General features: G+C 55.2%; 1 protein-coding gene across 3 annotated transcripts in view; it reads left to right on the forward strand.

The window, feature by feature from the left end:
- Window positions 1-25,639, forward strand: part of Akt2 (AKT serine/threonine kinase 2) — a 33,109-nt gene extending 7,470 nt beyond the window's left edge. For 2 of the 3 annotated variants that reach the window (XM_042667890.1, XM_042667889.1), the window contains exons 2-14: window positions 6,519-6,648; window positions 9,184-9,312; window positions 10,414-10,525; window positions 19,716-19,869; window positions 20,035-20,166; window positions 20,481-20,546; window positions 21,007-21,075; window positions 21,412-21,534; window positions 22,437-22,565; window positions 22,677-22,891; window positions 23,381-23,468; window positions 23,572-23,674; window positions 24,275-25,639. In XM_042667890.1, the coding sequence (XP_042523824.1) occupies window positions 6,603-6,648; window positions 9,184-9,312; window positions 10,414-10,525; window positions 19,716-19,869; window positions 20,035-20,166; window positions 20,481-20,546; window positions 21,007-21,075; window positions 21,412-21,534; window positions 22,437-22,565; window positions 22,677-22,891; window positions 23,381-23,468; window positions 23,572-23,674; window positions 24,275-24,354 (1,446 nt within the window). In that variant the 5' untranslated portion in view covers window positions 6,519-6,602 and the 3' untranslated portion in view covers window positions 24,355-25,639. Of the gene's footprint in view, window positions 1-3,699; window positions 3,830-6,518; window positions 6,649-9,183; window positions 9,313-10,413; window positions 10,526-19,715; window positions 19,870-20,034; window positions 20,167-20,480; window positions 20,547-21,006; window positions 21,076-21,411; window positions 21,535-22,436; window positions 22,566-22,676; window positions 22,892-23,380; window positions 23,469-23,571; window positions 23,675-24,274 lie in introns of those variants that run through there. The other variant, XM_042667891.1, reaches the window with a different exon arrangement.
- Window positions 25,640-26,944: the final 1,305 nt, after the last annotated feature.

The following is a 26,944-nucleotide window of genomic DNA, read 5'->3' on the forward strand; positions in this document are numbered from 1 at the left end:
GAAGCAGCTAGGGCAAGAGGCAGGCCAGGTTCCACTTTGGGTCCCCTAGGACTGGCCTGTCTGGGGTGTGCAGTGGAGTTTGCATCTCTGTTTTGCTGCCTCTTTGCTACACAAAGCCTGTGCTATCGCTGCAGGAGCTCAGCACAAGAGCAGTGTTCTGGTTGTCACCCCTCTGGACCTGGACCTACCCTGTGCTGGGACACTGAGAACACGGGACCAGAACTGGCTCTGCTCCTGCTTTGTGAGGCTTCTGGTCCAGAGGACGCCCCATTGCTCAGATAATGGTGGGGCAGCTGGGGAGGGAAGGCTTACTCTGAGGGTCTGCCCTTGTGGGAAAGAGGCAGTCAGGAAGGGCTCCTCTGAGGAAAGGAGGAGTGGGCAAGTTAAGATGGGTGAATAGCAAGCTGGCCAGGGAACGTGCTGAACATGTGCAAAGGCCCAGGGGTCAGGGAAGTAGTTTTCCAAGGGACTAGCAGAAGGGGAACTTGGGTATGTTGGGGCCAGCAGATCCCTGAGGCTGCAGAATGGGCCCTGAGGCAGGTGGGTCCTGGCAGTATCCATAAGAGTGTATGTCAGGCCCCATGGGCATCTGGGAAAGGCCCTGGGTAGTGTTAGAGCTGGGCCGAGAGGATCCTGCTGGCTAAGGCTGGGGCTGCCCATGTGTGTAGCCCACAACAGGAAGCCCAGAATATTGGATGCGGTTTTTGAGGGAGCCATAAAGCCTTGGCCAGGCAGCATGAGGGGGAAGGTGTTGGGGGGCATGGTAGAGAAGACAGGAAAGTCTGTTCTGGAACTTATTCTTGTCCCAGTTTCTTTCGCAGCCTGCCCACGCCTCCATCTCGCCCTCAATCCTACCTGTTCCAGCAGACAGATGGGGCAGGCGGGGCACATGGTGGCGGAGAGAGGCGTCTAGAACGCTACCTTCTCACCAAGGAGGCGGAATAGGTAAAACTTCACATGTTCAGAAATATATAGTGTCTCCACCCACTGAGGAAAGAATGATTTAACCTGATGTGTGCTGGGTTCTTGCTGTGTCCAGATTTGGGGAGGACTTCCGGTGGAAAGTTCAGCCAGTCCTCTGGGAGGGCCATATTCTTTTTTTTTTTTGTCAGTCGTGGGGATTGAACTCTGGGCCTGTGCACTGTCCCTGTGCTCTTCAGCTCAAGGCTAGCACTCTACTGCTTGAGCCACAGCACCACTTCTGGTTTTCTAGTGGTTTATTGGAGATAAGAGTCTCACAGAGTTTCTTGCCCGGGCTGGCTTTGAACCACGATCCTCAGATCTCAGCCTCCTGCGTAGCTAGGATTATAGGTGTGAGCCACGAGCACCTGGCTTAGGACCATATTCTTCCATCTCTAAAGTCCAGGTGAGGTGATATGCCCTGGGACCCACCATGAGCCATAGCGCTTGGGTTGGGACACCCAAGTGCCAGGTCTGCACCACACTGCTGGGGGTCCTGGCCATGTCCTGTACCTCCTGTCTAGGTGGACATGACTCCTGCATTGAAATAGAGGCAAAGTGTCCACCTCACCCGTTGCTGTGCCCTTAATGCTTGCATACACACAGCAGGGACCTGGCACCTTCCATGCCATCCTTTGTCACTGCTTTGTAGTGGCAGGCCCTGTGGCAGGTATAAGGGTCATTTCCTGTAGGACACTGGTTCTCAGTTGGTATGGCTTTGCCCCACAGAAGACGCTTGCTGCTGCGCGAGAAGGGGCCAGGCGGCTGTGGCACAGGCTGGCTTTGCCACAGGCGGCATTTCATCTGTTTTGCCAAAATGTCCTCAGATTGAAAGCCAGTTTACAGGGTGGTGAGTGGCCAGTGAAGGGTTTGAGCAGGTCTTCCTCAAGACCTGGGCGAGAGGCTGATGGCAGAGGCTCCTGGGGTACGAGCCACCCACTCGGGAGCACAAGTTCTGCTCCCCATGGAACCCCAGTCAGCTAGGGGGCGAGGGAGAGCTCAGCGAGCACAGCAATGGAGCCCGGCTGAGTTTGAGCTGTTTTCTATGCGAGCATTCCAGTTTTGCTAAGTACCTACTCTGTCCATCCCAGCAGGGCAGTGGGGGTCCCTGTCCTCCCTGCTCCATGGCAGGGCAGGGCGAGGCCATGAGCAGATGGGTCAGTAAGGTGACGTGGGAGCAGAGTAAGCCTCAGACCTGTGGCCTGTCCACTCCCTTGGGAAGCAGGAGTGAGGGGCATCCAACCTGGAAGGCCTGTGGGAGGAACGGCAGGAGGGTTTGACCCTCACAGAGTCCCAGACTTGAGGAGGGTCAGACTCAACTCTAGGATTCATCTAGGCCCCACAGCCCCTACGTGGCAGAGCCCAGAGGCCCCCTTTTACAGACAAGTGAACTGAACTTTGGGAGGCCTAGAGCCATGTGGTGCTTCTGAAGGGGGTCCAGGCTGCCCCCTGAGAGCCAGCTGGGTGGAAATAAAATGTCTTCAAGCCAGGCACCAGTGGTTCATACCTGTAAATCCTAGCTACTCAGAATGCTGAGATCTGGGGATCACGGTTCAAAGCCAGCCTGGGCAGGAAAGTCCTTGAGACTTATTGCCAATAAACCACCAGAAAACCAGAAATGGAGCTGTGGCTCAAAGTGGTAGAGCACTAACCTTGAGCAAGAGCTCAGGGACTGCTTCCAGGCTCTGAGTTCAAGCCCCACGACCACCCGCAGCACCAACAAAAAAACGTCCTCAAGCATTTTTTTTTTTTGGTCATGGGGACTTGAACTCTGGGCCTGGGCGCTGTCCCTCAGCTCTTCAGCTCAAGGCGAGCACTCTACCGCTTGAGCCACAGTGCCACTTCTGGTTTTCTAGTGGTTTATTGGAGATAAGAGTCTCATGGACTTTCCTTGCCCAGGCTGGCTTTGAACCGTGATCCTCAGATCTTAGCCTCCTGAGTAGCTAGGATTACAGGCGTGAGCCACCAGCACCCGGCTGTATGAATGCCTTGGTTGGTGTATTTTTGCGGGTGGTGAGCTCCTGGTCGGTTACTAGTTTAGGGGTCACTGAGAACATTGCTGCTTGTGATCCTTCTCGTGTTTTTTTTTGTTTTGCTTTTAGTAAACAAATCACTGATTACTGTTGGGGGACTGGAGAATTGCTGGCGTCACAGAGTAGCCATATATTTTTAATTCCTACTGCCAGTTCTGTAGGGTGGTCCAACTACTTTACACTCCCTCCAGTACTGAGTAAAGAGTTCATGTACTCTGCTTTGCCAATAGGTGGCATTGTCAGGGTTTGTTTTTTTGTTTTTTGTAACTGTCTTAGACAAATGGTTTTAATCTGTGCTTCCCCATCCATGACCCATGGGATTGAGTGTTCCTTAATTGAGTGTCTGCTGTGACGCTTTTCACCTTGCCTCCCTGGTGACTCCCATCTCTTCTGCAGCTGCCACTGGTGCACACTCAAACCTGGGCTCTCTAGCAAGCCGTGGGGAGGTGAGGGGTCATGGGGCTCCCTGCTGTGGGGTGCCAGCGCCCAGGCCCCTGTGTGCTGCCTGGCCTCCCCGTCCTCCCGCCTGCGTGTCCTCGGCCCACAGCTCCCCAGCGGGCAGGCCGTCCTCTTGGCTGTGCTGCCCGGCATTTCATCACTCTGGACTGCGTCACAGACACCTCGGCTGAGGCGCCACCCTCAGTGGGAGGACAGGCAGCAGCCAGCAGGGCGCAGGGGATCTTCCAGTTCCTCCCTGCTCTCACCGCCCGCCTGAGCTGCTGTTGCCGCTGCCACCGCTGCCACTGACTTCTTAATCACTGAAAGGAGATCGTAAAAAGTGGCTGTGGTGTGCCAAGCCTCAGCTGGGGCCGCTGCCACTCGGCTGGGGACCCAAGGTAAATGGCTTCCCCTCTCTGAGCCTCTGGCCTCCCCTCTGGTGGGGTTGGGAGTGCTGGCACATTGCCCAAGGCCACCTTGACCACATCTGGCCATACCTGGCTGCCTCTCCATAGCTTTTGAACAGTGGTGATTGTGTGGCTCGGACAGTGGGCTGAGCCCTCAGCCTCAGCAGGCTCTTACGCTGTTGCTGGCCCTGGTACTGCCGGACCAGGGAAGGCAAGGGAGAGTCGAAATGGGACCTGGGCCCCCACTACTCCCCTGGACCCTAGTTCTCCTCAGCTCTTTGGGAAGTGTTCCAAACTGATCTTGTGGCTGGGGAGTGTGGTGTCAGACCCTACCTCACAGCCACAGTCCTGATGCCTGAGTGTCCCCTCCTTTCGCCTGCATCTCTCTCCCTCCTGTTTAGCATCTTGGCATTTGCCATTTCCCTGTCTGAATTTTTAAAAAAGAAATCAGTCAAGGGGCTTGAACTTAGGGCCTGGGCGCTATCCCTGAGCTCTTTTGATCAAGGCTAGCAGCCTATCATTTGGAGCCTCAGCTCCACTTCTGGCTTTCTGGTGGTTCATTAGTGATAGGAGTCTCATAGACTTTCGTGTCTGGGCTGGCATCAAGCCACGATCCTCAGACCTCAGCCTCTTGAGTGGCTGGGATGTGAGCCACCGGTGCTTGTCACGTCTGAATTATTTCCCCTGCATTTCTGCACCCCTCTCTCCCTTGTTTGCTCTAGGTGTCTGCACATGTATCCCCTGCACTTAGTGGCTCATACAGTCCCCTGCTCCCTTCCACCCTTACCCTTTCCCTCTTCCTTCACGTGTGTGTGTGTGTGTGTGTGTGTGTGTGTGTGTGTGTGTGTGTGTCTCAGGGTCTGGAATGGAGACCCATTCAGGGAAGTTTGGTGGCATGACTGATGAGCAGCTGCAGCAGGCCTGGTCATTGCTCAGAGATGTTGCTCCAGACTGGCCTCCTGAAGGTGCATTAATTGGAGTGGCATGAGCCCCCTGAGGGGTTCACAGGCTCTGAGAGCCAGGGGTGTTATAGGGATGGCCAGTTGCCTAGGGGAGCCTATAGAGGGATGAACAGGAGGCTGGAGAGGTGTGGGACTCACTGTCCTGGTCAGACTTTCCATTTTGGAGCAGGTCTCAGCCCCATCAGGCCACCTCCAAGTGATGGATGGGATTGTGTGTGCTGTGCACACTGGCAGTCATAACTGAGATTTGAGCAGAAATGGGTGAGGTCAGACACAGCTTGAGTGTGGGGGTCTGGCATAGTGGAGAAGCTCACAGGAGGCCCACCAGCATTGTGGGGACTGGGCCTGAGCCCAGTGGACAGGAGGCCGCAGGAGCAATGGGTTGTCCCAGACGGCCTTGAGCACTGAGCCCAAGAGTTGGGCTCTTTTGCCAGGAACTGTAGGGGACAAAGGAGACGTTGAGCTGGGGAAGGTCAGGGCCAGGTTAGAGGGGCCCACTAGCTTCAGGGGTGGGGAACAGAGAAAGGGGTCCAGTGAGGAAGAGGCCAGGGCCCTGCTAGTGCCCATGGGATGCACACATTGGAGGCTGACATCGGTGGGACATTGACAGTCGAAGGCTGTGGTCCCAGGTGCAGAGTGGTGGCCATGCCTGCTGTCCCAGCCCAGCGAGTCGGAGTCCAAATGTGATTCTCACCATCCTGTCTCTCCCCGTCATTGTCCGTCTTGCCTTTCCTCCCACTTCCTCCTGCTTACCGCCCTCCCTTCTGCCGGCCTGGGCAGCCTGCCACCATCACATGCCAGGCAGGAGCATGTCCGGCCCCCCACTCCCCTGGGGCACGGGAGAAAGCTGATGCCTATGGTGTCCCTAGAGTCAGCTGCCACTTCTCTGGGGGCTCCCGCAGCTCCTGACCTGCTGTCCGCAAATAACCCCAGGCTAGGAAAGGCAAAAGGCGCCTTCGGCTCCATGGCCCATGTCCTGGCCCCAGGCTCCAGGTAGGGGCCCAGCTGGCAGCTGCCTGGTGCCCTTCTCCCCTCTGCTCGGGAACCTGAGAAGCAGTGGCCTTGGCGTCTGTCAGTCTGTCGGCTGCTGGCCCCTGAGGACAAGCACAGAGGTCTTGGGGAGAGGACAGGCCCTTTGCTCAAGCCCCTAGGCTGGCTTTTGGGGTCTATGCTCAGCGGCTTGGCTGTTAAGGGTCTTAGAGCTTCCGAGATTCAGGATCCATCGGTTGTTCATGGACTGGCCTGGGAGATAACTAAGGCTGGGGTGAGGTGGGGTGGCCCTAGTGGGCCTCAAAGGTAGTAGGTCGGTGGCTTCATGGTTTGAAAGGGAAGAGAGTGAGTCTACGCACATGCGTGCGTGCAGACGTGGGGGCGCGTGCCTGTACGGGGAGGGGAGGGTGAGATAGATGCCAGTAGCTTTGAGCACACCCACAGTGCCTGAGGCTGTCTGATTCATCCTGGATTACCTCAGCGCTGGGGTATGGGGGTGACGCAGGGGGCGGGGCTGCCGCTACCTTGGTGCTGCCCAGCCAGGAGCAAGGGTGGAGGGCAGGGCCTAGGCCACAGAGAAGTGATTCCCCCCACATTGTGGTCTCTGGGGCCCCAAGAGAGAGCTCTGCCCTTCCCTCTCCCCCTAGCAAGACAGGCAGCCAGAGGGCCTCAGCTGAGGGAGGAGCTGGGGGTCCCTTCCCCTCTGACGCTCCCCTCTTGTCTTGCAGCCTCTACTCCATCCACAGCGCCTCCTGCATGTCCTGCTGCCCTGAGCTGTCCCAAGCTAGGTGACAGTGTGTCACGCTGCCACCATGAACGAGGTGTCTGTCATCAAAGAAGGCTGGCTGCACAAGCGTGGTAAGGGGCTGTCACTGCCCACCAGACTGCGTGTCCCCCCCTCCCTTGCACCCTGCTCTCCTCTATACCCTAAGGGGCAGAGGGGCAGGGCGATGCAGCCTAAGGAACCGGCGAGGGCAGCCCCAGGCCATTTGCCACCTGCATGCCACCTGCGTGCCACTCCCTGAATCTCTCAGAGTCATCCAGAACAGAGCTGTAGGTCTCCCCGCTCTGAGTCTCCAGACCTGCCGAGAGAGGGGTGACACGGCCAAATGGCAATCATGGAGTGTCTTGAGTGTCCTGGGACATCCCGGCACCTCCTGGAGGTGACACTGCAGAGGGCAGCAAGGACAGAAGTGAGTGAGGGGGCATGTAACATGAGGTGGAGAGAGCGCCATTATGGAAAGTCACAACTTAGAGCAAGGGGCTGGAGCCATGTGCTGCTGTGAGGTGCGCTGAGGTACCTGGGCAAGCTCAGAGCCTGGCAAGGGTGCCCAGAGAGGGCCAGCAAGGACAAAGGCTTGGAGGTAGGTGTGTGCCTGCCGTTTCTAGGAACAGTGTGGCTGGAGCAGTGTGAGCAGGGGCAAGGTGCAGGAGGCCAGGCAGAGCAGTGACTCGGAGCCAACAGTTTGGAGCCCTGCGGGCCATCGCTGGACCTTGGCTTCACAAAAGCCCAGGGTGCTGGGGGCCAGGCTGGACTCGATCCAGATGTATTGATGGGGAATATAAGGACCAGTGACTTCCTGGGCAGGAAAGTGCATAGATTTTGAGATCCCAAGGCTGCCTGTCCACCGGGCCAGCTGCTATGTGACACTGACAAGCAGATAAGGGAATGCTGCAAACCGGCCTTGTCCTGGGTCTGGGGAGCCATTGCATTATTCTGCAAACGTGTACTTGCAGGCAGCTCCTATGGGCTGGGCACTGCCTTACAGGCAGGCCCGCCCGGTATCACCTTGACATTGGGTCCTGATGGCGGAGTAGTGGCTTCCTGTATCCATGGTGAGGGCAGGCATCACAGAGTAAAGGCCTCTGGAGGTGGGAATGAGCTTGGCAGTGCGCGGAGAGAGGACACAGCTGGGGTGTCGCGAGGGGACCGGGTAGCAGCAGAGCAGAGGGTTGATGGGGGACCACACCTCCCCACGTAGAACAGCAGGAGAGCTGCTTCCTGCTGATATTCCTACACCTCAGTCTGGGCTCACACTGAGCCAGGGTTCTAAGCTGGCCTCGGCCACTTGCCCTCAGTGTGATGGCGATCTGTGCAGTGGGTTAGCAGCCTGGCCTCCTGACCTGCTCAGCACCAGGAGGGCAGGATTCCCGCATGGCTGGAGCACCCCAGGGTCTCCTCAGGAAATGTGAATGAGTTCTTTAGTGACTGGGGTTGTGTGGTGCGAATAGCTTTGGGGTCCAAAAGGTTCTGTGGCTCCTGTGCCTCAACTGTGTGCTGTGGGGCAGAAGGCCTGGAGGCTGTTGGAGAACTGCTGAGGGCGGGGCATGGCTCCAGCTGAGACCCAGCAGTGGCAAGGGAGGGGCCTGGCCTCTCCTACAGCATCACTGCCTCCAGACCACAAGCCTAGCCCTGCTGCTGAAATGACCCAGCCTGGACACCCCTGTCCTGGCCTTTCCCTGCCTCCCTCCCTCCCCCTTCCCTTCCTCTTCTTCCTGCTTCCCTCTCTACTTCCCTCCCTCCCAGGCTTCCTTGATGCTGTAGCTGGCAGAGGTAGTCTGAACAAGTGGGCCATGCTGCTCTTGGCACCTGTGCCAACCACCCTGCTCCTACTGGCAGAAATAATTTCTGCACTGGTTTATTGAGTTTCCACCCTGTGCCAGGCCCTGAGCTCCTGAAGAGCCCCCTGAGAAATGGGTCCTTGTGATATGCCTCTGTGTGTCTGTGTGTGCGCGCTCGCGCATGCACGCTCCTGCGTGTACCTGTGTGTGTCTGTGTGTGTGTGTGTGTGCGCGCGCGCTCGCGCATGCACGCTCCTGCGTGTACCTGTGTGTGTGTGTGTGCGCGCGTGCGCACGCACACTCCTGCGTGTACCTGTGTATGTGTGTGTCTATGTGTGTCTGTGTGTCTGTGTGAGAGACAGTGAGCAGGTGCTTGAATATTTACAAGCAGGACAAAGGGAAGGGATCTTGGGGTGGTTGGAGGGTGGGACAGCACCTGTGCCCCAGCTGGCACAGTAGTTTGGTATTTGCACTGCCCACACAGCTGTGGGTGAATCCCAGCCCATGGGACTCAGCCTTACAGGGCCACTGGGCCACATGCATTTGGAGGCCTGGGCCTCCCCTGGCCAGTGCTGAGCTGCCCTGGCCAGGATAGCTTGCTGCTTGCCACATGCTGAGGCAGCTGGTGCCCTGGGGCACTGCCACGGTGCCTTCCTGCCAGGCTTGGCCTGTGGATCACTCGATCAGTTCAGTGCCCCCACCTGCGTCAGCAGGGGCCACCTTAAGGGCTTCCCTGGAGTGGCCCTCATAGCCCCTCCCGCCCGGCACCCCATGCGTCACCATCACAGGAGCTGCCAGTGGGTGACCTCCTCCCCTCCCGCCTTGTTTCAGGTGAATACATCAAGACTTGGAGGCCCAGGTACTTCCTGCTGAAGAGCGATGGATCCTTCATTGGGTATAAGGAGAGACCCGAGGCTCCCGACCAGACCCTTCCTCCCTTAAACAACTTCTCCGTTGCAGGTATGTATCGGAACATGCAGGTCAGAGTACTAAAGCCAGTGCAGGGCCGGCAGGTCTTGGGGACATGTGGGTGGGTCCTTGACCTGGAGCCCATCTTGGGCCTTCTGCCTCTGCTGTCAGCCCTGCAGGGCTGAGCTGCTAGGTGGAGAGCAAGAAGCAGAGAAAAGCCAGGGTTCCTGTGCCCACCCAGCCCAGCCTCCATGCCCCCACTCTGTCCTCTTCCACTCCAGTTCTGGCTGCTCTGTCTTCTCCCTCTGCCTCTAACCTAACAGAATGACAGCTTTCACTCAGCTGATCACAGGGCCAGCTATTGACAGCCAGACCAGCTTTACAGACCCACAGCTCTTGATGGAGCCTGACAGGGCTGCTCCAGCCCCTGCCGCCTCCTTCCCTGCTCCCCAGAACCTGGGTGCCTGCCCTTGCCCTACACACTTCCGCACAAAGCCTTTTCTGGCAGTGTTCTCCACGTGCCCATGGCCACGTCCCTGGCAGCTTCTTGAACAACTTTCCCTGGAAAGGAAGGGGTCTCTGGCTGCCTCATGCTCATGATGTCCCAAACTGACCCAGCAACCTCCCATCTCAGTGGTGGGGATTGCCCTGTTGCACCAGAGTCCACCTTCAGGGCCTAGGCCTGGCCCTCCAGCCTGCTGCCTGTCCTTCCCTGGCCCTGTCCACCCTGTCCTTTGAACTCAGATCTGCTCAGACGGCCTCTCAGTCTCTAGTCCTCTCTTCTGTCTCTTTCTGACCCCATCCCTTCCATGGCTCCCTGATACCTGAGGACTCTCCAGGATTGGCTCTGTTTTCCCTCTGATAGCGGGCTTCTGGGTGACATGGCCTCCTTTCTTGGAGCTACACTCCTTGATGCCCTAGGCTCTGTCAGATGCCTCCTCTGGCTTTCCCTAACCCTGCCCTCCTGGCTGAGTTGTTATTGCTCTTTTGGGCACCTCCCACACACACTGTATCTCTGAGGACAAGGCCAGGGCTTTTGTCACTAAAGGGCCCCTGACACCATTTGGCTTGGAGCTGGGCACACAGGAGGTAGCTTGGGGACGGTGGTCCTGCCAGAGCTACATTCTTGCTCTTCCCTCATCCTTCATGCAGAATGCCAGCTGATGAAGACTGAGAGGCCACGGCCCAACACCTTCGTCATCCGCTGCCTGCAGTGGACCACGGTCATTGAGAGGACCTTCCATGTGGACTCCCCTGATGAGAGGTGAGGGGCTCTGTGCAGCTTCCCTTTGAAGGCCAGGGCGGGGGTGGGGGGTGGAGGGGGGGGCCGCACGGGGGAAAGGAGATGGATGGTCAGATTTCCACGGTCCTCACATAAGTCGTTTGTCTCCAGCCCTTGTGGTATGGAGTTACAGGCAGAGCTGGTTTGGCCATGATCTCTTCAAAGGGTCTGCAGGTCCCATGAGCCTCTGTTTGTTTCTAAGTAGTGAACCAGAATCAACTATAACGATCCACTTAATAGTGAGAGCTGGTTATTGAGACTGATCTGTCCTCAAGTCAAACTGGCCAGGCTGTGTCTCAGGGGCGGCCTTAGACTGTGTGGGACCCGGCGCCATGCCCAGACACACTTCGTGGGAGGGATGTTTGGCAGAAGCCTCATTCATCCATAGAGCTCTTCCCCTCCCTGCATCCTCCAAGAGGAAGTCCTTTTTGCTTTTTAATTGTGTTTTGGGGAGGATCTTCCATCTATTCACAGACTGTCTGGAGCATGATCCTCCTATTTAAGCTTTTTATAGCTGGGATGACAGGTGCATACCACTGTGTCCAACTGGTTGATTTAGATGAGATCTCAGTAACTTTTTGCACAAGCTAGCTCCAAACCATGATCTTCTTGTCTCTGCTTCCTGAGTAGCTGAGATTATAGGTCTGAGCTACTGCTTCCAGTCCCTTTTGTTTGGCAGTCCTAGGCCCTGAACTCAGAGCCTGGGTGCTGTCTCTGGGCTTCTTTGTGCTCAAGGCTAGTGCTCTACCGCTTGAGCTACAGTGCAACTTCTGGCTTTTTTTCCAGCCCTAAGGCTTAAACTCAGGGCCTGGGCACTGACCCTGAGCTTCTTTTGCTCAGGGCTAGTACTCTACCACTTGAGCCACAACTCCACTTCCGACTTTCTGTGTATATGGTACTGAGGAATCGAACCCAGGGCTTCATGCATGCTAGGCAAGCACTCTACCACTAAGCCACATTCCCAGCCCAACTTCTGCCTTTTTGTGAATAGTTTATTGGAGATAAGACTCATAGACTTTTCCTGTCCTGGCTAGCTTCAAGTTGAAATCCTCAGATCTCAGCTTCCTGAGTAGATAGGATGACAGGTGTGAGACACTGGTATCTGGCTTCAGGCCATTTCTCTCTCTCTCTCTCTCTCTCTCTTTCTTCTTTTCTTTTTTTTTTTTTTGGTCGGTTGTGGGGCTTGAACTCTGGGCTTGGGCGTTGTCCCTGCACTCTTCAGCTTAAGGCAAGTGCTCTACCACTTGAGCCACAGCGCCACTTCTGGTCTTCTAGTGGCTTATTGGAGATAAGAGTCTCACAGACTTTCCTGCCCGGGCTGGCTTTGAACCGCAATCCTCAGATCTCAGCCTCCTGAGTAGCTAGGATTACAGGCATGAGCCACCAGTGCCTGGCTCTTTTTTTTTTTGTCGGTCATGGGTCTTGAACTCTGGGCCTGGGCACTCTCCCTCAGCTCTTCCGCTCAAGGCAAGTGCTCTACCACTTGAGCCACAGCCACTTCCGGTTTTTTGGTGCTTAATTGGAGATAAGAGTCTCACAGACTTTCCTGCTTGGGCTAGCTTTGAACCATGATCCTCAGATCTCAGCCTCATGAGTAGCTAGGATTACAGGTGTAAGCCACTGGCACCTGGCTTTCAGCCTGTTTATTGGTGATTTGAACTCAGCCTTGCACTTGCTAGAAAGGAAGCTGACCCAGCAGCCTCCCATCTCCATGGAGGGGATTGCCATGTTGCACCAGAGACCACCTGAGGTATGCCTGTATTTGTGTGTGTGTGTGTGTGTGTGTGTGTGTGTGTGTAAATTTTAGTAGCTAGATTTTAGCTACTAGTTTAGTAACTAGTTTTCCTAGTTTTTTAAAAAAACATTAATTATTAAAGAGCTAATCGTTCATCATTAAAATAAAGTCTTAGTGAAATGCCATGTGCTGCTACCATTTCCCTTGAATGCAGGCTGATCTGTGTGGTGAACTCTTTCTTAGGTGTGGCATTGCTGGGGTCACAGGAATGCACATTGGATTTTAAGAGCCTTATGTCTCCAAACACTTGGATTTTTACCTATCTGAGCAATAGCAGTGCTGGCTCTGCAGGCCCTCCCTTTCTGTGTGGATGAGCCATGAGTTTCCTTTTCTGAACTGTCTGTTCCTATAGCTTATTTCTGTTTGGTATTGAACTTTTTCTAGTTCTTACCTAAAAGTTCTCTGTGCATGAGGGTACTAAGCCTTTTGTGGCAGGTGGCAAATGTGTCTGTTCTCTATCCTTTCAGACATTGCTTCAAAGAACACTTTTTTTTTTTTTTCTGTCGGTTGTGGGGCTTGAATACTAGGGCCTGGGTGCTGGCTGCCCTTGAGCTTTTGTGCTCAAGGCTAGCGCTCTACCACTTTGAGCCACACTGCTACTTCTGGTTTCCTGGTGGTTAATTGGAGATAAGAGTCTCATGGACTTTACTGCTTGGACTGGCTTCCAACCACAAGCCTCAGATCTCAGCCTTCTGAGTAGCTAGGATTATAGGCGTGAGCCACCAGTGCCTGGCTGTAAAACACTCTTGTAGGGCCTTAGCTGTGTCCAGGCAGAGCCCTAATAGGGCCATTGAAGTGACCGTGGTGCCCTGGAGGAACTGTCCTGTCTGCCATCCTTTCTATGCCACCTGCGTGTTGCCTTTTGAGCCAGTGTGGTCAGTAGCTACACTGTAGTTCTTGAGCCTGCACAAAACAATCATAAGAGGCTGCCACGGGCTGGGAAGGTGGCTCAGTGGTAGAGCGCTTGCCTTGCATGCCTGAGGCCCTGGGTTTGATTCCTCAGCACCACATAAGCAAAAAGAAAAAAAAGCTGGAAGTGGCACTGTGGCTCAAGTGGTAGAACGCTAGCCTTGAGCTGAAGAGCTGAGGGACTGTGCCCAGGCCCAGAGTTCAGGCCCCATGACTAGACTCCCCCCTTCCCCCCCCAAAAAAAAGAGGCTACCACAGTGTCTACTATAATTATTGTTGCATGTCTCCCCAAGGTTAAAAATAGTCTCACCCACTGAGGGGAACAGATTTAACATCTCAGGCCAGCTGAGGTGTTAACCCGTTGAAAACGAAGGGACAAAAGCACTGGGCTGCCAGTAAAAGCAACATCTGCATGAACAGATGCTTAGCCCTGGGGATTTATTATTTACTTATCTATAGTATTTATATAGCCTGGGGATTTATTACTTATTGGGCTGGTTTTGCAGGACAGATCAGAGCTGGTCCTGGAGTTAGGCAGGAAGAAGGAAAAAGAGGGAAGGAAGCCAGGCACTGATGGTTCACACCTGTAATTCTAGCTGCTCAGGAGGCTGAGATCTCAAGATCATGGTTTAAAGCCAGCTCTGGCAGTAAAGTTCATGAGACTCTTAATCACCAGAAAACCAAAAGTGGAGCTGCCGCTCAAAGTGGTAGAATGTTAGCCTTGAACAAAGGAGCTCAGGGATAGTGCCCAGGCCCCGAGTTCAAGCTCCACAACTGACAAAAAAAGAAAAAAACGGCTAGGAAAGAGAACTGACCAGCATCTGCAGAGGCCTGGCGGGGATGCAATTTCTGTGTCCCCAGAAGACAAAGGGGCAGGCATGTTGGGGGAGAGGAAGCGGAGGCGTTTGAAGCTGGCCTTGGCCCTCAGATGAGATCCTTGCAGGGCTTGGCAGACATGGGGTTGTTAGAGATTCAGGAGATGACAAACAGGAAGCAATTGAGCGGTACCTGGCACACAGTGTGGGAGCGGGGCAGGGAGTGGGCCAGAGAGATGACCTAGCTTCCAGTTTTGCAAGGCAACTTGCCCTTCATTGTGGGGAGAATGCTGTTGCTAAGACTTGAGGGATTGGGGAGCCCCCCTGCCTTCCTCTTTTGTTCAGCCCTCTGCTGTCACTGGAGAGAAAACTGCCTGGACTGCTGAGAGATCAAAGCCCAGATTCCTGCCCTTAGCCTGGGGGAGGCAGGAGCCAGGAAACACAGCTAGGGGAGCTTCCATCAGCTCTGCCCAGGGCCGGCTCTTGCTGTCCTGTGGTCCTGCCTCGCCTAGGTCCAGGGCTGCTATCTGCTCAGCCCATTAAACATGGGGGACAGGCAGGCAGAAGGTGCCCTGGTGGCTGGATGCTGCCCAACACTGTGGCACCCTTGGTGCTGGGGTGCTGGTTGCTTCTCTGACCTTCCACCAGGTAGCAAGTGACTCTCCCCCCACCCCACTCCTGTCTCCACCCTACTGCCAGCTTGTGTCCCATTTAGAAAAATGGTGGGAAGTATGAACAAGGCCCCTGGGTCTGCATGTATTGCTGCCCTTCGCCTCATGTACACTTTCACACCGAACTCTTGCTGCAGTTTTTCTTTTTTTTGGTCAGTCATGGGGCTTGAACTCTAAGCCTGGGCTCTGTCCCTCAGCTCTTCAGCTCAAGGTGAGTGCTCTACCACTTGAGCCACAGTGCTGCTTCTGGTTTTTCTGGTGGTTAATTGGAGATAAGAGTCTCACTGCAGGGTCTGGCTTTGAAGTGCGATCCTCAGATCTCAGCCTCCTGCGTAGCTAGGATTACAGGTGTGAGCCACCAGGGCCCCTCTCAGTTTTTCTTCTTGATGCCAAGCCTTGAACTTGAACTTGGGCACACACTTTATGACAGCACTCCTAGTGTTTGTCCCTGTGAGGTCATGTTGTCATTACCACGCTGGAGACAGTGATGCAGGCGCAGCCACATCCCTGTTGAAAATGTCTGAAGCTGAAATGCTCAAAAAGCTATAACCTTGAGTGTCTGCAGGGTGCTCAAGGAGTTTGAATTTCTAGTTAGAAATCCTCAAACAACTGCAAAGTCTGTGCACATATTCCCAAATCTGAAAAACTCCCAGGATGAGAAACACTTCAGATCCCGAGCATTTATATAAGGTGCTTAGCCTATTACATACATACATACATACATATTTTACTAATATTCTAAGTCCATGCCACTACCTGAATTTCTCTGTTCTCTTCAAAATATTCTTTTTCTTTTTTTTTTGCTGGTCCTGGGGCTTGAACTCTGGGCATGGATTCTGTCCCTGAGCTACTTTTTTTGCTCAAGGCTAGCATTCATGGACTTTCCTGCCTGGGCTTTGAATTGTGATCTTCAGATCTCAGCTTCCTGAGTAACTAGGATTACAGGCCTGAACCACTGGTCCCTAGCCGAAATCTTCTTTAACCAGGATTTATTCAAGGTACCTCTAACCTGTTTGCTTCAGTGTTTTGCCTGTTTTTCCTCCAAAGACACTGCTATTCTTGGTCGGCCAGTCTGTCATCTTGTAGAATGTTCTGGATGTGACTCTTCTTCTTTTGTTTCCTCCATTTCCTAGGGAGTCATGTCTATAGCAGGGGAGGCAGCCTTCAGCCCTACCTCTCTACTTGGCAGATAAAGTTGTGTTGGAATGGGACCAGTCCATTTGCATGTGCATTGTCTGTGGCACTTTTGTCCTGCGGTGGCAGATTTTATAGTAGCCGTGAAGGACACATTGTGGCCACAATGCCTGAAAATCGGCTCTCCTACTCTTTATGGAAAGTCTTGGCAGCGTCTGCTTGGTGTCACCTTTCTGATGTAATCCCTGGGGCTTAGAACTCTAGAGTGGGGTAGGGCAGGGTGGAGTAGGAAGGGGGGGGCTCAGTGGTAGAGCACTTGCCTAGAGTGTGCAAGGGCCTGGGTTAATCCCTCGAACTGTGGGGAAAAAGAACAAGAATTCGGAATGGCTTTTAGTCCCACTTGGTGTAAAGTTGAGCGTCTGCCATGCTCCTGCCACAGTCCTGTTACCTGCCCCGTGCCACTGGTGCCTTCACTCAGCCTCACGCATCTTCTCTCCCTTAAATCTGCCAAGCACACCCATGCTTTGCCTCAGGGTCTTAGCACTGGCTGACCCCTGTTCCCTAGGATCTCATCAGATGCTGTCTTCTCACCTCTGTTCCCCTTACCCAGCTTTATTTTTCTTTATAGTGACTGTTCACCAAGTCTGGCATTTTATATTTGCTTATTTGTGCCTGGTACATGAATGGGTGTTCAGTACTCAGTTCTCTTTTAGATGAATAAAAATAGTTAAATCTCCTGTGAGCAAGATTGCACAGCCAGGGCCATCTGTGTTCCCAGCCATAAGTGTGCTTCCCAGCTGGAGGAGGTCCCCCGGGGTCACATTTAGATTCTTAAACATGCTAACCACACATGCCACTGAACTATGTCCTGGACTGTGTGTGTGTGTTGGTATGGGGGCTTGAACTCAGGGCCTGGTGTGTGTGTGTGTGTGTGTGTGTGTGTGTGTGTGTGTGTGTGTGTGTGTGTGTGTGTGTGTGTGTGTGTGTGTGTGTTGGTATGGGGGCTTGAACTCTGGGGTGTGTGTGTTGGTATGGGGGCTTGAACTCAGGGCCTGGGCATTGTCTCTGAGCTTTTTCACTAAAGACGAGCACTCTACCACTTGAGTCACAACTCCCCTTCCAGCTTTTTGGTGGTTCATTGGAGATAAGTTTCATGGACTTTCCTGTCCAGTCTAGTTTTGAACCAAAATCCTGAGATCTCAGCTTTCTGAGTAGTGAGGATTACAGGTGTGAGCCACAGTGCCCAGCTTCATATGTATGTGTGTGTGTGTGTGTGTGTGTGTGTGTTGGTCATGGGGCTTGAACTCTGTGCTTAGATGCTGTCCTTGTGCTCTTTAGCTCAAGGTGAGCACTCTACCGCCTGAGCCACAGCGTCACTTCCTGTTTTCTAGTGGTTTATTGGAGATAAGAGTCTCATGGACTTTCCTGCCCGGGCTGGCTTTGAACCGCAATTCTCAGATCTCAGCCTCCTGAGTAGCTAGGATTACAGGCGTGAGCCACCGGTGCCCAGCATTTTTTTTTTTAATTGTCAAGGTGGTATACAGAGGGGTTGCAGTTACATAAGTAAGGTAATAAGTCTATTTCTTGTCAAACTTGTTGCCCCTTCCCTCATTTTTCTCCTACTTTCACTCTTATGTGTTCTTGATGACCAGGGTGAGGCCTGTGGAACTGGCCGTTCACTGCCATGGCTTTCTGATCTTTGGCCAGGTGGGGGGGTCAGTACTTGCCCTGGGGACCAGTCCAGAGTTGGGGGGTTGTTGGAGATAGTTAGGCTGCAGCTTTGGGTGGGAGCTCCCCTCTGCCCCAGACACTGTGTTGCAAGCCCTGGAGGAGTGTCCGGGACAGAGGCCCTTGCTTTTTCTCTGGAATTCTGAGTGCTGAAACCTTACAACCTCAGTCCAGTTGGAACTGGATTGGTGGCTGGCAAGATGAGAGCCACAATCACCCCCACCTCCTACATCCTGGTGGGGTCTCTGAGTTCTTGTTGTAGCCGGCAGTTCCAGTAGGGGTGGGGGGACAGGTCTGAGCCCCACCCAGTGTCTTCTGTGAAACCAGGGATTTCCCACTGGACTACATGCTGCACCCTGGAGTGCTGGCTTGCTTCTGTCTTGCCTAGTTCCTAAAGGCAGGAGCAGGAAGGGGTGCTTGCTGCACTGCAGACCTACTGTGCACCCCCCAGCTGCTTCCCAGCTGTGTGGTACTCTGCCACGCTTGGTCAGCAGGCTCCCGTGTGGCCTGATATTTTTCTGCGGGACCATCTCAGAATCTGTATGTGAACGAGACTCTTCTTAGATCTTCCTGTTAGGAGAGTTGTGATTTTCTTTTTCAACCACTTTACCCTCAAGGTCATCATTTCATAATTCCTAAGAAAACAGTGGTAGATAAAATAGACTGTTCATGGTCCATGTTACTACCCCACCCACCCTCCCTCTTTCACTTTTTTGCTTTTCGGAAAACAGGAACATTAATACAGGGATGGGTTTAGGTCGTGAGTTGTCCAAAGGGGACATGGGTTAAAGCCAATTGAGCAATGCTGGCTGCAGGCCACGGTGGGGAAGAGGCAGTGCCACTCTGCCTGCTCTGCAGGGCCTCGCTGTGCAGAGGCCCTGGGCCTCACGGGTATGTCTGCCCACATACCTGAGTACCCACTGGATCCTGGGGGCACACCACATTCAAAGCAGATGGAAATCCTTGCCCTCGGGGGCCAGCGTAGCATAGTGGGTGAGGAATGAGGGTTGTAGGTAGTTTGCTGTTGTTCAGCCTGGCATACATATGTATTTTTTGTCTCTGGTCATTTGACCTTGTTAGAACAGTTTGCTAGTGTCAGAAGAAAATTCTTTCCCAGCAATTTTTTTTGTGCTTGTCCTGGGGCTTGAACTCGGGGCCTGGCCACTGTCCCTGAGTGTCTTTTGCTCAAGGCTGGCATTCTACCACTTGAGCCACAGCTCCACTTCTTGCTTCTTGGTAGTTTATTGGAGATCAGAATCTCACAGGCTTTCCTACCTGTGCTGTCTTCGAACCAGGATTCTCAAATCTCAGCCTCCTGAGTAGCTAGGATGACAGGCATGAGCCACCAATGCCTGGCTCCCAGCAACGTTGAAGTCATGAGTGTCAGAGCTAGCTTATGGTTCTCAAGCAGTCTCACTGCTGCTGGGGCCACCATTTGTGGCCGTCCTGGTGTCCTGGTGGGCTATGCCTACACGCGAGTCCTCCAGCTGCTTTGCCTCTTGAATGCTTCCTTTAAAAAAAAAAAAATCCCCCTGTGCCAGTTCTGGGGCTTGAACTCAAGGCCTGGGTGCTGTCCCTTAGCTTTTTTGCTCAAGGCTGGTGCTCTACCACTTGAGCCCCAGGCTCTACTTCTGACTTTTTGCTAGTTAATTGGAGATACAGTTCTCATGGACTTTGCCTGCCCAGGCTGGCTTAGACCTGAGATCCTCAGATCTCAGTCTCTTGAATAGCTGGGATTCCAGGCGTGAGCCACCAGTGCTTGGCCTGAATGCTTCCATTTATTCTTGGTTTTCCTTTGCTGAGCAGTGATGACTTGTAAACTTGAATTTGAGCTTAGGGGAGCACTGGCCTTCCCTCAGGCTCAAGATGGTGTCAGGGTTTATGAGCACCAGCTGCCCCCCCTGACCATTTCTGTTACCTGCTTCCAGGGGTCCTCAGGACGGACCTTTCTGGGAGGTGCTCAGCTCTGTGCCCTCCCTGCACTGCCCCCACTGTGCAGCAGGGGCCCGTGTAGTGCCCATCGGGCCGCGTCAGTTCTGTAGGCCCAAAGGGGCTCTGCAGTCTGCAAGCGCGTTGCGGCGGGGCTGGGCTGAGTGGGGTCTCACCTCGTTCCCACACAGGGAGGAGTGGATGCAGGCCATCCAGATGGTCGCCAACAGCCTCAAGCAGCGGGGCCCAGGTGAGGACTCGATGGACTACAAATGTGGCTCCCCCAGCGACTCATCCACGCCAGAGGAGATGGATGTGGCAGTCAGCCGAGCCCGGGCCAAGGTGGTGAGTGCTGGGGTAGTGGGGCCCGATGACCTGGCTCCCCAGGTTGTGGGTGCTGGAGAGGCAGGGGAGCCTGGTCCTTTAGCCACAGAGCTGAGGGTGGTGTTGGTCAGCACATCTTGCCAGCTGATTGTGGGGTGCTGATGCCCCTTGCTTTTTGCACCGCAGACCATGAATGACTTCGATTATCTCAAGCTCCTGGGCAAGGGCACCTTTGGTAAAGTCATCCTGGTGCGGGAGAAGGCCACGGGCCGCTACTATGCCATGAAGATCTTGCGGAAGGAGGTCATCATTGCCAAGGTGGGCACCCCTGGACCTCAGCCTGGGGCTGTCAGAGACCTGCTAATGCTCCCCACACTGCTGTGTGCCTTAGTGGTGTGGCTCAAGTGGTAGAGCATCGGGCCCCGTGTTTCAGCCTCAGTATCACGAATAACAGAACTGCTCTACACTTCTGACTTTAAGACGGTGCCATGGGCACCGGAGTCTGGCATCGCCCTGCTGAGGGCTCCCACAGCTTGCTTTGCTCCTGCTACCTGTGTAGCTCCTCCTTGCCTGAACTGCACCGCATGGATAGGCGTGGCCCTGGGTCACTCACCTGGGCTCTGTGTCTGCAGGATGAAGTCGCCCACACAGTCACGGAGAGCCGGGTCCTCCAGAACACTAGGCACCCCTTCCTCACCGTGAGTGGCTCTCCCTTCCCAGGCATCAGGACCCCCTGGGTACGGGGGGGTTTGTGGGGGGGAACATCTCCATAGTGGGCAACTTCATGTGAGCAGGTGTGCCTTGCCCTAACTTTATACTGTCAGAAGCAGGTGTGGTCCAAGTGTTGCCCATCAGCCTGGCTCAAGAGGGCTCCCGAGCAGTTAGCTGACAGAGTGAGAGTGAGTGAGTGAGTGTGTGTGTGAGTGTGTATCTGGATGGAGGGAGGTGGGGAGAGAAAGAGCACGTTTAGTGTATTTTGCCACTAAAGCAGAGGAGTGAATTGGTGGCAAAGCTCCGGGTGGTGAGAATGTCCCTTCTGCCCTGGCGGTGCCTGGTCCTGGGCTGAGCAGTCTAGTGCGGAATGGGCAGACCCATCCCTGGCTGGCAGAGCACTCCCTGTGCCCCTTCTTGCCCCAGCTGCCCTGCTCCCTCCCGCAGGCACTCAAGTACGCCTTCCAGACCCACGACCGCCTGTGCTTCGTGATGGAATATGCCAACGGAGGGGAGGTGAGCTGGCCACACCTGTGGCGTGCCTTCCAGGGTGTGTGCGACAGAGGGCTGCCTGGTGACGGCGGGGTGGGGGGATGCTTGCTCAGTGCCTCAAGCACACAGCTATGAGCTGGGACAGAACCAAATCCGGGTCCTGAGGCATGTGGCGCTGGGCAGCTGGCAGTGCCAGGAAGCTGTGTTTGGGGCTCCAGAAACGAACTGCATCACTACATTATGAGCATCTGCTCGCTTTGTCCCATTCCCCCTCCACACTGATGTCCCCATTCCTGCCTGGCCCCTGGTCCCTGTGGAGCAGGGCTGGGGTGCCTGGCTGAGCGTGCCTCGCCCACACAGCTGTTCTTCCACCTGTCCCGGGAGCGTGTGTTCACGGAGGACCGCGCGCGCTTCTATGGCGCAGAGATCGTCTCAGCCCTGGAGTACCTGCACTCTCGGGATGTGGTATACCGAGACATCAAGGTGAGCCCAGCCACCAGCACCAAAGGTCCACTATGTGCCTGCTTGTTGGGTGCACCCTATACTCTCCCACACTGGCCCCAGCGCCCACTGCCAGAGAATGGCAGGATGCCAGGTAGCAGACACCACAATATACCGCACCACCCAGCAGCACAAATAGAAATCCTAGACCCCGTGAGGGGAAGCTGAGCCCATGCGCTGCACATGTGAAGAGGACTGAAGGGGTAGCTTGGGGCGGGGGCAGACATTTGGCTAGCATTGAATCCCTGGGTTCCACCCCCCTCTTAAGAAAAAGCCTATGAAGACAAAGAAGGTTCCAGCTACTTGTAGTGGGGCACATATGAGTCTCAGGTCCTTGACCTGATGGGGTTGCACAAACACAAACATTTCCTTTGTGGTCCACTGGTATGTTTCATAATTAAAAGAAAAATGTGGCTTAGTGGTAGAGTGCTTGCCTAGCATGGGTTCAATTCCTCAGTACTACATACACAGAAAAAGGCAGAAATGGTGCTGTGGCTCAAGTGGTAAAGTGCTAGCCTTGAGCAAAAAAAAGCTCAGAGACAGTGCCCAGCCCTGAGTTCTAAAACTGGCCAAAAGAAAAAAAAAATATGAGCAGTGCAGTGGCTCAAGCTTGTCATACTGCCTACCTGGGTGGCAGCAGTGGGGAATCTGGGTTTAAAGCCAGCTCAGACATTTCATCTCGGCCAGTGGCTGGGCATGTAGCACACGCCTGTCATCCCAGTGAGTGACGCCCAGAAGCACAGAAAGGATGCATCCAGGAAGAGGGACAGGGCCACGCCTGTGTGCTGTGGCCCTCTTGGCCTCTGGAAATGGATACCCAGGAGCCTGTGACGTGGCACCTACCACCCCGGGCCCCAGCCCTGATACCTGGACTTTTCCTGCAGCTGGAGAACCTCATGCTGGACAAAGATGGCCACATCAAGATCACTGACTTCGGCCTATGCAAAGAGGGCATCAGTGATGGTGCCACCATGAAAACCTTCTGCGGGACCCCGGAGTACCTGGCGCCCGAGGTGCCTGGGGCTGGGGGTACAGGAACACGGCTCAGGGCACAGGGACCCTGATGGGGCAGAGCCGCACCCCGGCCCCGCCCCGCCCCCAGCCTCTCCCTGGCCTCTTGTCAGGTGCTGGAGGACAACGACTACGGCCGGGCGGTAGACTGGTGGGGGCTGGGCGTGGTCATGTACGAGATGATGTGCGGCCGCCTGCCCTTCTACAACCAGGACCACGAGCGCCTCTTCGAGCTCATCCTCATGGAGGAGATCCGCTTCCCACGCACGCTCGGCCCCGAGGCCAAGTCCTTGCTTGCCGGGCTGCTCAAGAAGGACCCCAAGCAGAGGTAAGGGCTGGTGCCCGCCCTGCCCAAGCCACCAGCTGCCACTGTCCCCTCAGCCATACCCAGTCATCTGCGCCAAGCGTGTGGCCCCACCGCTGCACCTGGACTCGGCAAACCCTGCCCTCAGCCTTTTCCCTGTACTGCCTTTTACTTATTTTGTGATACTGGGATTTGAACTGAGGGCCTTCTGCTTGCTAGGCAGGTGCTGTACCACCTGAGCCATGTCCCCCTGCCCCTGGACTACTGCTGTATTGGGACACTGAGTCTTGCTTAGGGTAGCTGAGTTGTCTGTGGTCAGGCCACATGCCAAGCCGGCCCTGACCCCTCCCTTTCCCAAGCCTGGGCAAGGGCAGCTGGGAGGCTGCTCAGCGCTAGGTCAGAGCTCCCTGCCTCGCCCTCCTCTGTGAGCCAGTCCATGGCTGGGGCCCTGCAAGCCCAGCTCCTGGAGCCCGCAGCTCCCGGAGGCAGAAGCTCATGGTTGTCTCTGCCCAGGCTTGGTGGGGGGCCCAGCGATGCCAAGGAGGTCATGGAGCACAGGTTCTTCCTCACCATCAACTGGCAGGATGTGGTACAAAAGAAGGTGAGTGCCCCTCGCCTGCCCCCCCCACAGGAACCCTGCAAGGCCTTGCCTGTTCCTGGGGACCTGGGGTTCCTGAGTCTGGGGTGCTCTCCTCTCTCTGCAGCTCCTGCCACCCTTCAAACCTCAGGTCACCTCCGAGGTGGACACCAGGTACTTCGATGACGAGTTCACCGCGCAGTCCATCACCATCACACCGCCGGACCGCTGTGAGTGCCTTGGGCCCCGCACTGCTGCACCCAGCACATGCTGGCAGGCCCTGCTCTCTCTTTGCAAGGCCTGGTGCTATTGTTTTTCTTGGTCTGGGGAGGGTCACAGGGAGCTGGTGGGGCTGGTAGGACTCACATTGGCAGTCTTCCCGTACCTACCTAGGACTGGAGACAGAGTCCACCGGGGAGCTCAGGGCAGCGTGGAAGCCCAGGGATAGCCAGCGGAGGGTGGGGGTAAGTTAGGGACAGGCTGCAGGCCAGATACATTATGGGAACTCCAGGGTTAATGGGGACCTTGTGTCTGGGAGCTAGGAAGGGCTCTGTGGTAAAGAAGGACAGCATCAGGGCTGAAGGTCCCCAGGCTGTGGTAGCCTCTACCACAGTTCTGAGCTAGACCCAGGGGAGGGGACATCCAGGCAGGCCCAGGCCTTCTGACCTGCAGAACATCCCAGGGAAAGGTACCTCACTCTGCAAGCTGGGCCTGCAGAGGGCCGCAGCCTCCCCTGTCCTGCCCAGGGGACCTCACCCCTCCTGGGAGGTGGGGGTACCCTGGGCCTCTGCAGGTCTGCTGTCTCCACCATACCCCCTCTCACCCCACAGATGACAGCCTGGGCTCACTGGAGCTGGACCAGCGGACGCACTTCCCCCAGTTCTCCTACTCAGCCAGCATCCGTGAGTGAGCGCCCGCACCTACACCTGCACGCGGGACACGCGGACACGTGCACGCCGCCTCCCTGTGGCCACCTCTGGAGACGCGCACGCCACTGCCCGCCACCTGAGTGGCTTTTTAAAACAAACTTTATATTTTGCCTTTCTGGTTTGTATCCCCATCCTTCGCCCCCTCCCCTTCCACTTCCAGCTCCTCCTCAGTCTTCACCCAAACTCAGCAGTCTCCCCTTCGGGCCTGTCCCTCTCCTGCCCCACCCCCGGGTGGGCTGTGGGGGCAGTCAGGGCTCTCAGCACCGGCCCAGCGCCAGCAGAGCGGACACCACGCAGGCAGCTGCCTGTACTGCTCTTCAATATGGAGGCCGCTTCTGGAGATCTGGTCACTCCAAGTAGACAGCCGCCTTCACGTCCTGTCCCCTGGCCTGGCAAGAGCAGTCTGCCCCATTGCGGGGAGAAAAGCAATAATGGCCGGGGACATTAAAGTGAGAGCTGGGGTGAGGGAGCCAAGGCTTCCTCACCACCATCCATCGGAGCAAGGTCATGCCTCTTCCTAGGCTGCTCTCCTGACCCTGTGGGTGAGGCCGGAGGCCGGCCAGCCCAGCCTCAAGCCCCGTGCCTTACCTGGGCTTTCCTCCAGCTGCCCTTACATCCCGCTGGACTCCTGGCCTGGCTGGGCGCCTTTGTGGTGGAGGGCACCTGGGCTGTTACACATCCCACAAGAGACAGTATTGGGCTTTGGACTCGGGTCAGGGGTGGAGGTGGAGGTCTCTGGTACGCATGGGGGTCAAGGCCTCTGAGAACGGAGGCCAGGGCACTGCACCCCTCCCCATCTCCAGGGCCCTGTGTTTGCAGCCTTAATATGAGCATGAATGAGTGTGTGTGTGCAACTTGGACTGTGTGGGCATCTGAGCTGCTGGGATGCACGTCTGTGTGTGTGTGTGTGTGTGTGTATGTGTGCGCGTGTGCATGCACTCAAACAGGCAGATATCCTGGCCCTTGAGTGTGTGCGGTGAGGGCTCGGGGTCAACCTCCACCTGCCGCCTGCCCACCTCCTTTTTCCTCTTCCCATCCTCTCTGGTGTCTGGAATTTAGGTTTTATGGTTTTGACCTCCCTGCCCAACCTCCTCAGACTAGGCAGTTTATGAAAAGGCAAGGAGGAGTGGGTGGGCAGGAATGTAGGTTTTGTGGGGTGTCTTTTTCCTTTGTGTGTGTGTTTATTTGACAATTCTTTCCCCCCCCCCCCGCCCCCCCCCAGCCTTTCCCTCTCCTATTTGTACGGTACAAGCAATAAATTTCAGACCAGGGCCTCGCCTGCATTCTATGGACATTGCCCCAGCCTTGTAACCACTGTGGGGTTGGTCCCTGAGCTCCACACACCTGCACTGTTGCTGTTTTGGAGCCCTGCAGAAAGCTAGGCAGGTGGAGGGGGCAAGTCTGGGCTAGTGCGGTTGGGGTGAGTAGAGGGGGGCGGAGCAGGAGGTTGTGGGAGCAGCCAGTGTGGTATGCTGGCTGGGGCTGGTAGGGGCACTGCTGCCTCAACCCCTGCCCCCCACCTGTGCTGCAGCCAGAAGCCATGAGACCCCACATTTCACCACCAAGACTGGTGTCTCAATATGCCAGATGGAGGACCTGGAAAGACCAGGAGCTCAGGGGTGCAAGGCACTGGAGTCCAGATTCCAAACCAGAACCAGAAAGCCATCTCTGACGGGGTGCATCTAATGGGCACAGGAGACAACAGAGAAACACGAGAACAAAGCTGACCATCTGTGCAACCAAAGAGAATGCTACTGGGGTTTACCCAAAGTATGACATGCAAAGTCTGCCCTAGGCAGTAGAAATGAGGAGGGCAGATGGAGGCCACGCCCTCTCTTGGGGTGTGGCTGGTGCTGACTATGGCTTACAGGATGACCAAGGGGAGGGGCGTGTACTAGAGAAGACACCTGCCATAGTGGCTAGGACAACCCTCAGAAAGGCACACGTGACAAAGGCTGGCCCCAGCTGGGGGCACTGGTGACAGGTGGCTGGATCATGGGGATGTGCTTTCTTAATTGGTGACTATCTTGAGTTGGTTACTGATGGGGCTACTAAGGAGTTGGAGAGAGCTCAGTGGACAGCATGCCTTTGAAGGGCCTATGATGTCCCAGGCCTTTCCCAGCTGCTTCCTGATCCAAGAGGCGGGCAGCTCAGCATCACTACCCTTCCCTGAAGCCTTCACCTCAGGCCTATTTCCACCAGCAGTTCCAAGATAGCCCAGGCAGGAAAGTCTGAGAGATTCCATCTCTAACACAGTTCTACAAAAAGCTGTGCTGGTAGCATGGCTTAAGTGGCAAAGTGCCAGCCATGGGCCCACAGTCCAAGTAAGTTTGAAGGCTTAAGTTAAAACTTGAGTACTAGCAGGGCATCAGTGGCTCACAGATGTAATCCTAGCTACTCAGGAGGCTGAGATCTGAGGATAGCAGTTGAAAGCCAGCCCAGGCAGGGAAGTCCACAAAAAAATCAAGAACTCAGTCACCCAGTCAGGAATTGGAAGATAAAGCAGAGGAATTACATCAAAGACACTTGAGAGGAGAAAAATACAAATGGAAATTTACAAGCCTCTGGGAG

This window comes from Dipodomys spectabilis, unplaced genomic scaffold, assembly GCF_019054845.1.
Source record: "Dipodomys spectabilis isolate Male_0828 unplaced genomic scaffold, ASM1905484v1 ptg000422l, whole genome shotgun sequence".
Lineage (NCBI taxonomy): Eukaryota > Metazoa > Chordata > Mammalia > Rodentia > Heteromyidae > Dipodomys > Dipodomys spectabilis.